General features: G+C 41.2%; 1 protein-coding gene across 2 annotated transcripts in view; it reads right to left on the bottom strand.

Moving 5' to 3' along the window:
* The window catches only part of DTNBP1 (dystrobrevin binding protein 1), a 129,489-nt gene that overhangs the window by 81,100 nt on the left and 34,298 nt on the right, over positions 1-14,091 (bottom strand). For both annotated transcript variants that reach the window (XM_045497337.1, XM_045497336.1), the window contains exon 6: positions 6,556-6,688. In XM_045497337.1, the coding sequence (XP_045353293.1) occupies positions 6,556-6,688 (133 nt within the window). The remainder of the gene's footprint in view (positions 1-6,555; positions 6,689-14,091) is intronic.

Genomic DNA, 14,091 nt, shown 5'->3' with positions numbered 1-14,091 from the left:
GGGGCTCAGACTCACGGACTATGAGATCATGACCTGAGCCGAAGTCAGAGCTTAACCAACTGAGCCACCCAGGTGCCCCAATCTTACTGTATTTTTCAAGTTTCAAAACTTCATTTATTTTTGAGAGAGAGAGAGGGAGGGAGAGCACGAGTGAGGAAGAGGCAGAGAGGGGGAACAGAGGATCCAAAGTGGGATCCACGCTGACAGCACATAGCCCGATGCAGGGCTTGAACTCACAAACTGAGATCATGACCTGAGCTAAAGTCCAATGCTTAACCGGCTGAGCCACCCAGGCACCCAGCTTTTCCTTTTTTCTATTCTCTTACACAGAGGCTGATCATTATCTCTCAATGCTTCAATTGAAATTCTATACTTTTGCTATCATATATTTTATTTCTAAGAGCTCTTTCTTGTTCTCTATTTCTTTTCTGTAGCATCCTGTTCATGTCTCATAAATGTAAAATGGTCTCTTACAAGACATTATAAACTATTATTAGTTTATTTCCTATTTATTCTGCCCCTTTTCACTCTGGAAGCTTTCCTCATTTGGATATTCTTCCTCAGCTGTCCATTCATACTGAAGAGTGAAGCATGACAAAGCCGACTGGAAATCACATACACAAGTACGGAGCTCAGCATGGGAGGGTGCTAAGGTGTGGACCCTGCTGTTTCATCAGACCACTCCCCCAAACGCCCACACGGGCAGGTCTCTCCTCTTGGGCTGGTCAATATCTCAGATGAGCCCTCCAATAATCTGCACAGGGGATGAAAGTTTGGCTCCCAGAGCTCTGGGAGCCAGTGAGGAAAGAGGCCTAAACAGCCCTACCGTTTGATACGCAGACTTTCACTTGACCTCTCTGTTTTCAATTTTCAGTTGACCACTAAACAATACGGGTTTGAATGGCACGGGTCCACTTATACGCAGATTATTTTTGAAAATAAACACAGTAGAGTACTGTAAATGTCTCTTCCCTTATGATTTTTTTAAAAAAAAATCTTTATTTATTTTGAGAGAGCGCGCGAGCACAAGCAGGAAGAGAGGTAGTGGGAGAGGGAAACAGAGGAATCTTAAGCAGGCTCCACACCCAGCTCCAAGCCCAAGGTGGTGGGCTCGATCTCCTGTACCGTGAGATCATGACCTGAGCCGAAAATAAGAGTGGCTCCTACACCGACTGAGCCACTCGGGTGCCCCCCTTATGACTTTCTTAGTAACATTTCTTTTCTGTCATTTACTTTACTGTAAGAATACGGCATAGAATACCTACAAACAGGGGCACCTGGGTGGCTCAGCTGGTTAAGTACTGGACTCTTGATTTCTCCTCAGGTCACGATCTCACAGTTCCTGAGACGGAGCCCCGGCTTCAGGCTCCGAGCTGAGAGTGGAGTCTGCTTGGGATTCTCTCTCTCTCCCTTTGCCCTCCCCTGCTTACCACAGGGTCATCTCTCTCAAAAAAATAACAACACATATAACATACAAAATGGGTGTTAATCAACTGTTTATGTTATCAGTAAGGGTTCTGGTCAACAGTAGGCTATGAGCAGTTAAGTTTGGGGGGAGTCAAAAGTTACACAGGGGTATTCAACCATGTGGGGGCTTGGCGCTCATAATCACCACGTTGTTTAAAGGGCCAAGTGTACCAGTATCTCCACCTGCCCTCAAACGTGTCTAGACTCGAAGTCTGAGGCCTCTCAGGAACAACCTTATGTGGCTTGATGAGCTGGGGCTGGGGTGACCAAGAGGCTGAGCAGAGGAGGGGGGGTATCTTCTCCACATGTGTACTTCCAACACAAGGTTCCGGGTGCCTTCATTTCGTGAGCCCTTCTAGAATCCCATGGGACACACCAGATGCTTCACGTCTGAGCCCTTCTACACCCCTCCCTACCCCACTGTCAGCTACTGCTCCTCATTTATCTTCCTGTTTTCCAAAATGTTGATGACGTCTCTTATCTGCTGCCACTTCCTCTTACAGTCTTTCTGTTCGTGTGAATTGTTAACTTTAAAAAGTAAAGTTTCTGTAAAGTTACAGTGAAAACAAGTGACTGCGTTCAACCCATGGTGTTACATGGAAGATCTGTATCATTTTAAACTACTTTGGTGTCATTACGGCAGCCTTCATCACATTCCCAGTTTTGATACAAGACTGAAGTAACCCAGAAGCTGAAATATAAATAAGACATCTCTGAATAATAAATGCTGTACATGGTTATTTAAAAGACGATTTTGATCAATCTGAATTTTGACTGAATAAAACTGCTCTACCCTCTCAGTGTTGTCAACCCAAACAAATTATTTCTCCTACAACCAAGAATTAATCACTATATATATTTAGGTATACATATATGTGTGTGTCTGTGTGTGTATAGCTTGACGACATATATTGCTTCAAAAACAATTTCTTTGAAAAAAAGACTTCATCCTTTTATATGCTTATTAAAATAGGTTAAAGGTTTCAGAAAGATGACAGTTTATAAATAGTATTGAGCAATGTTTCATGCTCAACATTTCCACTATTTTATTTAGAAAGTTAACTAGAGCTGAGAATTATGAGTGATTCTGTGAGTTAAATGTGCAAGGCTTTTATTTGGCCCTTAAAACAAAACAAAACTGTCTCTTATCTTCCATAACCCTGCAAGAAAGGATCATTATCTCTACAGATAGGAAAGCCAAAGATCAGTCATGTGCAAAAGGTCATACAGGCAGCAAATAGCAGAGGAGAAATTCAAGCTTAGGTCTTCAAGAACTTTCCACAATAACCAAAACAAACTGTATTTCTGTTAATAATTTTGAATTAAAGCCATAGTAATCATCATTTCAGGATTAAAAAAGACTTTAAATCACAAGGCACTGTCACTAGACAATTAGATACAAAATACTTTGGCACTTATTAATAGATATTTTATAAAGATACTATTAAGTATTAACAGATAAATACTGTATATATATATATATATATATATATATATATATATATTTTTTTTTTTTTTAGACAAAGTCTCGGAAACTCAAAGTACAAGTTAATTTAAACTTCTCACCTTTGAAATTTCTCACCAAAAAACTTAGGTTTAACTGTTAAGGCATTTTACATTAACTTGATGCTGTCCTTGAGAAATAGAAAGTAAATTTTATAAATTTTAAAAATTTGGCCTGTCAGAGTATGAAATATTTACCATTATTTTACCTGTAGATTTCAAGCCACTGATTATAAACTGGAGTCCTCATAGCCAGGCTATTTTTTCCTAGGTATTTCAGAGTAACAGGCACTTACCAACGAATCTGTTTATCACATCTAAGTTTATTAAAAAGAGGTAATTTTTGTTTAGAAGGCTTTCAGATGCTAATCAAGAAGGTTCCAGATTAAGGAAAGCTTTACAACAGGATAACACACAAAAGGAAGAATGGCTTGCGCCCAAGCTGGTAACTGACGGAAGTCAGGACTTGGGTCCTCTCACACTCTTGGTACTACACAATTCTACCTCTTGAAAGACGAATACTCTGTCATTTCAATTACGTGAAATGTACCTGTTCGGTGCACTTTGGCTTTCATTTAAATGACAGGTGATGCTGCTCTCCAAACACTAAAGTTAATTTTCGTTTTATAATATATAAATTAGAATGCACTAATTAAAATATATTTAAGTCACTGGGTGAAAGTGAAGAAAAGAATGATATAAAATCTCATTGTTCCACATTGTATTACTTTTTTCTGTCTAACCAACTTAGGAAAACCTGAAATTTAATTTTACATATTAAAGTATCACATAAGGTGTTTCAAATAATCATAATGCATATGGATAGAAAAACCACAATGCTCATATAATTCTTGTGTTCAAGTAGCTACAAAACATAACGGCATAAAAATACGGAATACCCATCTATTCACAGTTGAACAAGTACTCCTATAAGTCAGCCAGCACTGGCCACCCGACATAGCACCTACCGTGTGCCAAGCACTATTCTAAGCACTACACCAACTGAATCCTTAAAATAACCCTATAATGTCCTATTGTTTTCCCCATTTTACAGATGGAGAAGCCATGTAACTCCTAGGGTCACATGACCTGCACCCAAACTGCCCAACTTCCAGCAAAAATGTCCTTTCAAAATTCTAAGCCTTCCTACCAGGCTCCTTGAAACCTGTGTTATAATAAACTTAAGTTATATGATTAACATCCTCACAACAGAGTATTTCCCTACTTTTCCATTTAAAATTGTAGACCAGCTGAACCATCTCTAACTCTGCTCCATTGTTTTTTTTTTTAATTTTTTTAATGTTTATTTATTTTTGAGAGAGGGAGAGAGAGAGAGACAGAGCACGAGTGGGGGAGGAGCAGACAGAGAAGGTGACACAGAATCCGAAGCAGGCTCCGGGCTCTGAGCTGTCAGCACAGAGCCCGACGTGGAGCTCAAACCCACAAACTGTGAGATCATGACCTGAGCCAAAGCCAGATGCTCAACCGACTGAGCCACCCAGGTGCCCCTGCTCTACTGTTCTTGAGGGAAAGTTCTTCATCTCTCCTGCCCCAGTGCTTCAGTCTGAAACCCCCTGGGTCCCAGTACTCACCCACTCCTTCCAAAGTCGCTTCTCTGACAAGGACTCCATACTCAATGCTGCCACCTACACTCTGGTAATCTATGTAGGCAAATGCAATTTACAGAAAGCACCTCCAGAAAAATTCATACACTTACAAACTTCTGCAAACAATTTTATTCACAGCCCCCCCTGGAGCTCCTTTTGAAGCTCTTCCATTTAGAGCTGGCACATAACCCAATCCCACCTCCTCCTGGTTGTCTCTCAAAAGGTCTCTCCCTGAAGTGCACATACCAGAATCACCTGGAATGCTTGTCTACAGCAAAACCGCTGGAATTTCCTTTGGCACTGGGACGGGGCCAATGATGGAGTCCGGGAGTCTCCATTGTAAACACCACCCAGGTGATCCTTATGGTTCAGTAACACTTAAGACCCATCCCTAGGATGGAACCCGAGGACCTGACTGAAAATTTCTGAATACTCAGTTTTCATCTCTGCTCTATCCCTTGGCATTATTCTAGAAAACCATGACATCAGTGTGATAATCTACAGTACCTATATATTAGCTTCCCCTTCTTACTTCCTGCACTCCAGTGAACAGCACTTGCTGTGGGTGTCAACAACGCCCCCCTCCTATAATCACCACACCCCAGATCCAGAACTACTCAATTTATCAATAACCTTTTAAGTGTTTTTTTTAATGTTTGTTTATTTTTGAGAGAGACAGAGACAGGATGCGAGTGGGTTAGAGGCACAGAGAGAGACACAAAATCCGAAGCAGGCTCCAGGCTCCGAGCTGTTAGCACAGAGCCCGATGCGGGGCTCGAACTCACAAGCTATGAGATCGTGACCTGAGCCGAAGTCGGACGCTCAACCGACTGAGCCACCCAGGCACCCCTCAATTTATCAATAGTCTTAAAATCAATAGGGTGCTCCGCCTAACCCATCTTTCTCCCTTTCCCTCTATGTCTGCTCTTCGACCTAAGCCTGACTCCAACCCCATGACTTCTGTCTCCTTGCACCTATCACAAACCCCCTCAAAGCTCCACTCCTCGCTCTGCACAGGGCAGACGGCAGACTGTCTCGGGCACTCTTGTCGGCTACCGTGGACTGCCCGTGGACCTTCCGACCCTATCCCAGGTGGCACTGCATGGGACGCTGTAGCTGGTTCCACAAGCTGTCACCCTGGGGCTTATCTCCTGCATCTAGTTCACATCAGCCCAATGACAACAATCCTGATTATAACTAATACTTACAGAGCACTTTCTGCACGTGATAACTACTACCTCATTTAACTCACAACACTACTACCTCATTTAACTCACAAGAACCCAATGAAGCTGGTATATTATTATCCTCACTACAAGCTGGTGACATCGAGGCTAAGAGATCAAATAACTTGCTTCAGGTCTCACAGCCAGAATGTGACAAAGCAGAGATTCAAACCCAACGAATCTCCTTCCACAGCCTGGGCTCTGATTCCTTTTCTTCCTGCTCTAATAATAAAGGAGGAGAAAAGAAAGAAAAGGAAAAAGGCAGTTCCAGATATGCCACTGGGAGAAAATGAGGTCAGGGCTCCTGCTTTCTGGGAAAGCTTTGCCTGTTGCTCTGCTCCCCTCTCATTTTTTAATTTTGTTAACGTTTATTTATTATTTTTGAGGGGGCGAGGGGCAGAGAGAGGGGAGACAGAGGATCTGAGGAAGGCTCCGCACAACGTCAGAGCAGAACCTGATGCGGGGCTCGAACTCAAGAACCCGTGAGATCGTGACCTGAGGCGAAATCAAGAGTTGGCCACTTAACCGACTGAGCCACCCAGGTGCCCCAATTATCCTATCCTTAGCTTTCCAGAGCCCATCTCCATAAAATGGCAACAGACAGGGGTACCAAAATTCATATGTATGTATATGTCATGTTCTGGAAAGCTTATTAATGAGCTTTACAAGTTGTGACCTTTGTCTTTCATCAGCCCAAACTTACAAAGAACAGCACGTAAAATGAATACTGTTGACCAGTTTTGCAAACTCACCTCTTCTTTTTCTTGTAATGTTCCAATTGTTGGGACTGCATATGTTTGTATCTTTCTAATTCACACTGTCCACATAAATTCTCCAGATTCAGCAGGTGGTCTTCTACTTCCTCAAAGCTAGCCTCTAAATGAGCTGAAAGTACATAAGGTCCAAATAAAACAAAAACAAAAACAAAAACAATCAGAATCCTCGATCGTGGAGAAAAGAAAGAAAAAAATGTCCAAAAGTTAAAAGCTGAAATTGGTTTGCCTTTATTTAAGATTCTTTATTAAGCTTTCTTGAAGCAAAATACAACACACTGACCCACTTTAAAATACACTTCAAATTGTCTGGAGCTTCTTTTTAGATTTCATTTCCAAGACGTAATTTTCCAACACACTTTAAATACGCTATTAACCAGGATGAGGAGGCAACAGAGCATTGTGATTTATCTCATGTGATATCCTAATGATCCCATCTACCACATGTGAATAATCAATTTTCAAATGAGAATATGGCAAATTAGAATTAACACAAATTATACCAAGCGTGATTTAAAATTCGAGATTCTAAGTTACGTGAGCAGAGCACTTGTTTTGCCTTGGCAAATGATATACGTCAATCTTCGCAAGTCACGGCAGAGAAGGGACAGGTGCTCAGTAAGCACAGGTCGCAGGTGGTGGGGAAGAGACAGCTCTGCCCACCAGTCCACCGGTCTCTACTGTGCCTCTAAGGCCACAGAGCTCTCCGCTTCACCGGAACATGGAGATTATGCAGTCACATCCTTCATTTAAAAGATTCAAGACCAAAGTCTGCAGAAATTAATTCACCGCCTTGCACAAGGTCACCTAGCTACTGAAGGGCAGTTGGGAATCAGAACCGAGTCTCTCTTACACAACAGTCATTTTGAATTGATAGGGGACCAAGTGAACCAAGACTTCATAGCTGCAGAAGGGAGAATCCGGTTGTCTTTCCAGACAGCAGAGAAGTTTTAGACGTCAAAGATGTTAGAACCCAAACAGCACTGCAGCCACTTACCAAATACTACATGCGCCAGATCCTGGGATACAGAGATGAAAAAGACAGACCTTGTGCCCCTCGAGCTTAAAGTAGAGGGGAGACATATTTCAGAGACAACATGGCCTGGCAGAGCGAGGCATGTGATGCTCGGGAAACTCAAAAGAGTGGCCTCTAACACAGATGATGAAGAGTGAGGGAAAGGTCCAGCAAGAGACCGACTCCCAAATCTGGAAGTCACAGCCGCCCAGTGGGGAAGGCAAGGGGCAGCAGACAAGGAGTAAGCTGGCTGTGCCGCTCTCCAGTTATAATTTCTGTGCATCGAATTCCTTCACGTAGCCACTAGACTTTGAGGACTTTCCAAATAAGCTTTGTTGGCATCTGGGTTGGAAGCAAACTCCTCAAATTTCAACTTGCAGTTCTAGGTTTATTAGGATGCAAATTTTGGCCTGTTTGTGTCATTAATCTTTGATCCAAAGATCTGACTAAATATCTATGCTATCTATACAACCTCCCTCCTCTTCTATTTGGTAAGGCTTAGGGCTTAAAGACACGGATTTGGGGTGGAAAATAAAATGTAACTGGAAAGTACAAACGTGATGACAGTTTAGCACTCCTCTTCAAAGACATTTTAGGTACTGACTTATATTGATACACTGTCAAGCACTGGGAAGTCTGCAAAGGGCTGATGATAACGCAGTTCATAACAGTTTTGAATGTATCTTCAGGGGCTACAAAAGACTGTTAATATATATGATTATGGAAAGCCTTACCTCGAACAATATGCAAACTCTAAGTGTCAATCAATGAGGAATTGAATCTGAGATTTTCAATAATGATTTGAACAGTACGTAGTGAATTTACGGGGGGAAAACAAGCAAAATAATGTTATTATATTCATTGCTATTTAGATTATTTTCTGTTATTACACTAAATGGAAAAATTAATAGGAGCCTTAGTGTCAGAGCTGGTACTACTGGCCCTGAAGAAGCAATATTCAGCTCATTCTGTTATAACCAGCTTGACAGGGTCTTAAAAGGGGATCATAGCTAATAGGATTATTTAAACGGCTATTTCACTTTGATTAGTGATAAGAACTAGAATAATTAAATTTAATATGGAATCCATTTAACTCTAAGCTAGTCGGTTCCTACAGCATCGTGCACGTTACCTTGTCATCCTTAGCTTACAGGGGACTGGTCAGGAGTAGGGCTTTGAAGCATAGCTTGGAAACCCAGCTCTGCTCCTGACAGATGAGGGGAGACATCTCATCAGTGAAAAAAGGGCTAACAACTCACATCTTGCAAAGATGTCAAAAGGGTCCAGGGGGGTAAAGTATATAAATACTGTATACTTACAGATAAATATAAATACAAAGTATACCTAACTTAGCATTTGACAGTAAGTAATTTAAAACTGACTATAAAAAAATGCAGGGAAAAAAATGTATAAAAATTAGCTAAGTTTTGCAAAGGTCATTTAAAACTAGTAATTTTGTAGACCAGTAATGATCATGTTGTAAACACCTATGGATCTAAAAGACCCCCCCCCCCAAAAATCAATAAGTTTCATTTTTTTCTAGCAAACTTAAATACTTATAAATTATACTCTAAACCATGTTGTTAGACTTAAGATCCCTTTTAAGTGAGGAGGACTGAATTTCAAATGATTTTGCTAAAAAGAAAATAAGTAATGGAAGCAATAATTTTTCTATATTTGAAGATATATATATACATATGTGTGTGTGTGTGTGTGTGTATAATTTTGGAGGGGAGGGGGGACAGCTGGCAATTTCTATTTAGAGTCTAGCTCTGTTGGTTGGCTATAGAGCTAATGAGGCTGGGAACTTGAATGAAATGACTTGATTCCCAGGCAGGCCAATTAATTTCTCATGGAAAGAAATTCTCTTCTAGATATATATGAAACTTGCCACCCCAGATCATACTTGGGTTAATAAAATAGCGACCAAGTGAAACATGTGACTGATTTAGTACCAACCTGGAACTACTATATAAGAAACAAACAAACCGTATGTCCTTCCTAATTGGATGACAGCATCCTGTCGTTATGTTTCTGAATGGCAAATCTAGATCTAGAATACTTGGGAGACTCAGGGGCCATTTTATTGCTACCATCAAATCCATATTTATGTTCTCTCCTTTGGAAAGTTAAAGGCTCCCGAGTGCTTTAAGAATCCAGTTTAACTCCTTAACTTAGTACCCGGAAATCTATAACCCCACCTCTCCCGGGGCCACAACCTACTTTTCCAGTCTCACCACTTCTTACCTTCAGGACCACTCATCACTCCAAGATGAGTCGTTCATATTCCTGTCTCGCTGACTCCACCTGTCCCCCTGAGATGCCTCTGCTTGTCTCTACTGCCCAACCTCGTGCTCCCCTTGCAGGCTGGAGGGTCCGGGGCGGGGGAAGGGGTGGTGCTACTCCTCCTCTGGGCTGCAGGGCTCTCTCTTCCTCTGAGCTTCCACACATCTTTGACCCTTACACAGAACTTATGTTCTGATATTATACAACCATTTGTGTACTAACCTCTCTCTCAGGAATCAGTGAGGGCCTTACAGGTAATAATTATATGTTTGTATCTTTGTATCCCCTAATACAAAGGATATAAACCAAATTCAACTAAGAATGATTCTATCCCACCAAAACATAAAATAATAACCAAAAAAGCAAATGCATGATTCATGTTCCTCTAACTTAAATATTAGAAGGCTATGCTAAATTTTGTAAAAAGAATAAATTAAACATGGGCAGAGTACTTAGAAAACATTAGACAACACGATGACACTTTGTCATCAGTATGTCACATAAGGCCCAAATTAGTGAGCTACAACAGTAGAAGCAATGGGAATTTTCCATTTTAATTCTTAACAGGCTTGAAATCAGTAATCAAACATAGATCCACTGTACTGACAAAAATCAATTAAAAACTTAAAAAAAAAAACCCTTTAAGTGATAATGACAAGCATAGACAGGATGATGTCCTCTGAACATCGTATACTACACCTAAATGGCAGAAGTTGAACGCCCCTGTCACAGCCTTCTTATTTCCCATTACGAAATGAATCACATAGAGAACGTGTGTACATAAAAACACAAGCAGGCCTCCACAGACACAAACATACCCCGACAAGAAGCTCAGACTTGACCGTTTTGCTCACTGTAACAACAGCATATGTCTCACTTAGTGATCAGTGGAAAAGATAGGAGGAGTTTTATTGTGAAAAGCCATGTGGGAATGCCTGACAGCTGTGCAGGAAAGAGCTTCACAAATCTTTGTGGGGAGATGGTCCCAGAGGAAGAGCGATTCTCTTTGGAATTTTTCTTTGTGCCATTTGTCTCAAATACGTATTATCTGCAGCAGAACCACTGATATACAAAGAATGGGCTGGCACACTAAAATGATTTCATACTTAGTGATTACTTTTCTAACACACTAATTAGCCTCAAGGAAGAAAGAAATCTTCTTTGGTTGCAAACCCAGAGGTCACAGAGGCCAGGTACTAAAAGACTTGAAAGATTCTTCAAATGCTTCCATTACTCTTTTATGTACTAAGATAATACGGCAGTGACAGTATGGTAACGAGGAACTTTAAAAAGTGCATTAATTTGCAAAAGCCATTATGGAACAAACGAGGTCTCTGTAGTACATGAAAAGGTGTCTGAAGAGAGTTAATATGCCTCTTGATCGGTCTAATCTCAGAAATAACCTGAACAATAAAATAATCTAGTTCACGGAACACTTGCAGCTGTGGCAGTCTCCCTGCCAGACGCCCTCTCAACTTGTAAAAAGAAAGCAAAACAACGTTATCAGGTTAGGTCGGAGCAAAAGAAAGACAGAAGCTCAGTATATGGCTGTCACTCTCTTACAGCACTTTGTTATCGAAGAATTCACAAATTCTTCTGGATGACGAGAACAGTCTTTTCAAAGTAGGTCACTGAAAATAAACTAAGCAACAGTGAAAACTCAGACGAGCCCTTAACATTTTAAACTTCAATAAAGGAATAGGGTTAGGCTTCCCTCTAGTGGAAGTTCAAGAGAATTCAACAAATACTTTTCAAACATTTTACCAGTTTTAGGATAAAAGGCATGCTGTGGTTATTTCAGAAGAACGTGTACAGAATCTGGCTGACAACATTCCATTTGTCTCCTTATACACGATCTCTCAATGTTCAGAATGCTACCCTGTTCATCAACACATTTCATGCTGTGACTGCATTCTACATAGTTTTATGGGACAAGCTAAATTGCATAACATCTATCCAAACCCTTCTGTCAAAGAACTGGGGTTTTGTAAATTCAAAGGCTAGAGAGAGACTTCCGCTAGAACGTCAGTATCTTTTCTTTTTTAATGTTTATTTGTTTATTTAGAGAGAGAGAGCACGAGCAGGGTAGGGATGGGGGCGGGGGGGCGGAGAGAGAATCCCAAGCAGGCTCCGTGCTATCAGCACACAGACCAACTCAGGGCTTGATCCCATGAGCCATGAGATCACGGCCTGATCCCAAATCAAGAGTTGGATGCTTAGCCGACTAAGCCACCCAGGCGCCCCTAGAAAGTCAGCATCTCGATGGGGGGCACCCAGTGTTGGTCAGTGCTGTATTCCCAGAGCCTACAAAGAGCCCATGGCTCACAGTAGAAGCCACACTGGTGCTAAGCATGGAGTGGAGTGCTGTATTTACACCTGTCATCTCATTCAACCCTCCGACTGCCCTCGGAGGCAGGTACTCTCACTCTCTTTCTGCAGACAAAGACGCAAGCTTGGAGCAGCCAAGAAACCTGCATGGGGTCTCACAGGAAGTTGTGAAACTGGGATCCAAACCTAGGTCTGAGACTAGTCCACAGCCGTTATTTTCCAGTTCCCAGTATTTATCATTTCCTTTTTAAATGACAAACTACCAGTAATTATCTATTACACAGGCTTATGTAAGATGAAGGGATCACAATCCATTTGAAAAAAGAAAAAAATGAAGGAATTATCCATTCTTACTTCACAATTCCCAAGGGATCATGTAATCAGAAGTCGTAAGTATTACGCAATAGGATAAGAGAGCTAAAAGCATCCTCAAAGGTTCAAATCTCTCACATCACGTAAATCTGTTACTCTGTAATAAGCATCTCTAGATGCCCAAAAAGCAAAGCAAGACTAAAAGTGCTGTGTGGCCTGGAAGATGGAGGGACTGATTGGATGTGATGTTAGATCTGACAGCAACAAAGCACAAGGTTCAAAGAAGTTAGGGGAATCCTGTGACTGTATACAGGTCAGTTAGTCCCTCTTAGTTTTTCAAACTTTTTTACTATTGCTTAACTATTTAAGCTTTGTAACATATCAAAGTGTTCAGGTGGTAAGAGATATTTTACTTTTTTGAGGCTACCAAAAAATAAAAGAATCCAGTAACATATGAGCAAACATTTACAGCAGTGTTTCCAATATCTAAGAATGATACATAAACTCCTCAAAATGACTTCATAAAATACCTTAATGATCTAGATACATGTTTACACGACTCTGCCCACCAAATCTGGCTTTAAGATATTTTCCTATTGTAAAGAGTATCAGCACCCATTCCAAGAAGTTTAAATTACTTATCTAAAAGTCTCAATTTCAAAACACTCTCTGTGGCCAACAATTCTAGGCCAACAAATACTAGGCCTCTGAACTCCCAGATTTGACCAGCTATCTGTGCTACAGTTAGTCATTCATTACTAAGGATCAATATCAGACAAAAAACAGCAATATAGTAAAAACCAAAGACAGCATGCTTCAAATGCTAATGGTAATCCAGACTAGCAGTATGTATAAAAACCAACCAGCCAGACTTCAGAGGTATCTTCTTTCTAAAAAATTTTTAAGGTTTATTTATGTTTGAGACAGAGAGAGACAGAGCATGAACGGGGAAGGTCAGAGAGAGAGGGAGACACAGACTCTGAAGCAGGCTTCAGGCTCCGAGCTGTCAGCACAGAGCCCGACGCGTGGCTCAAACTCACAAACTGTGAGATCATGACCTGAGCCGAAGCTGGTCGCTCAACCGACTGAGCCACCCAGGTGCCCCCAGAGGTATCTTCTAAGCAAACAGAATTCCCTCTTCAAGAAGACCTCAATGCAAGCACTGCGTGTTTTACTGAGCTTCACTTTGTTGTGCTTTGCAGGTACTGTGCTTTTTTACAAACTCAAAGTCTGTGGCAACCCTGCTTTGAGCAAGTTTACTGGTGCTAATTTTCCAACTGCATTTGCTCACTTCATGTGTTCATGTCACATTTTGGCACTTTTCGTCATATTTCAAACTTTTTTATGATTATTGTGGGTGATCTGTGATCAGTAATCTTCGATGTTACTATTGTCATTGTTCTGGGATGCCACGAACCACACCCATGATGACGGCGCACCTAATTGAACTAACTGACAAATGTCGTGTGTGTTTTGACTGTTCCACCAACCGGCCAATCCCCTATCTCTCCCCCTCCCTTGGAGCCTCCCTATTCCCTGAGAAACAACAATACTGAAATGAGGCCAATTAGTAA

This window comes from Leopardus geoffroyi, chromosome B2, assembly GCF_018350155.1.
Source record: "Leopardus geoffroyi isolate Oge1 chromosome B2, O.geoffroyi_Oge1_pat1.0, whole genome shotgun sequence".
NCBI lineage: Eukaryota > Metazoa > Chordata > Mammalia > Carnivora > Felidae > Leopardus > Leopardus geoffroyi.
Note: the sequence above shows the minus strand (reverse complement) of the source record. Positions and strands in the feature narration are given on the sequence as shown.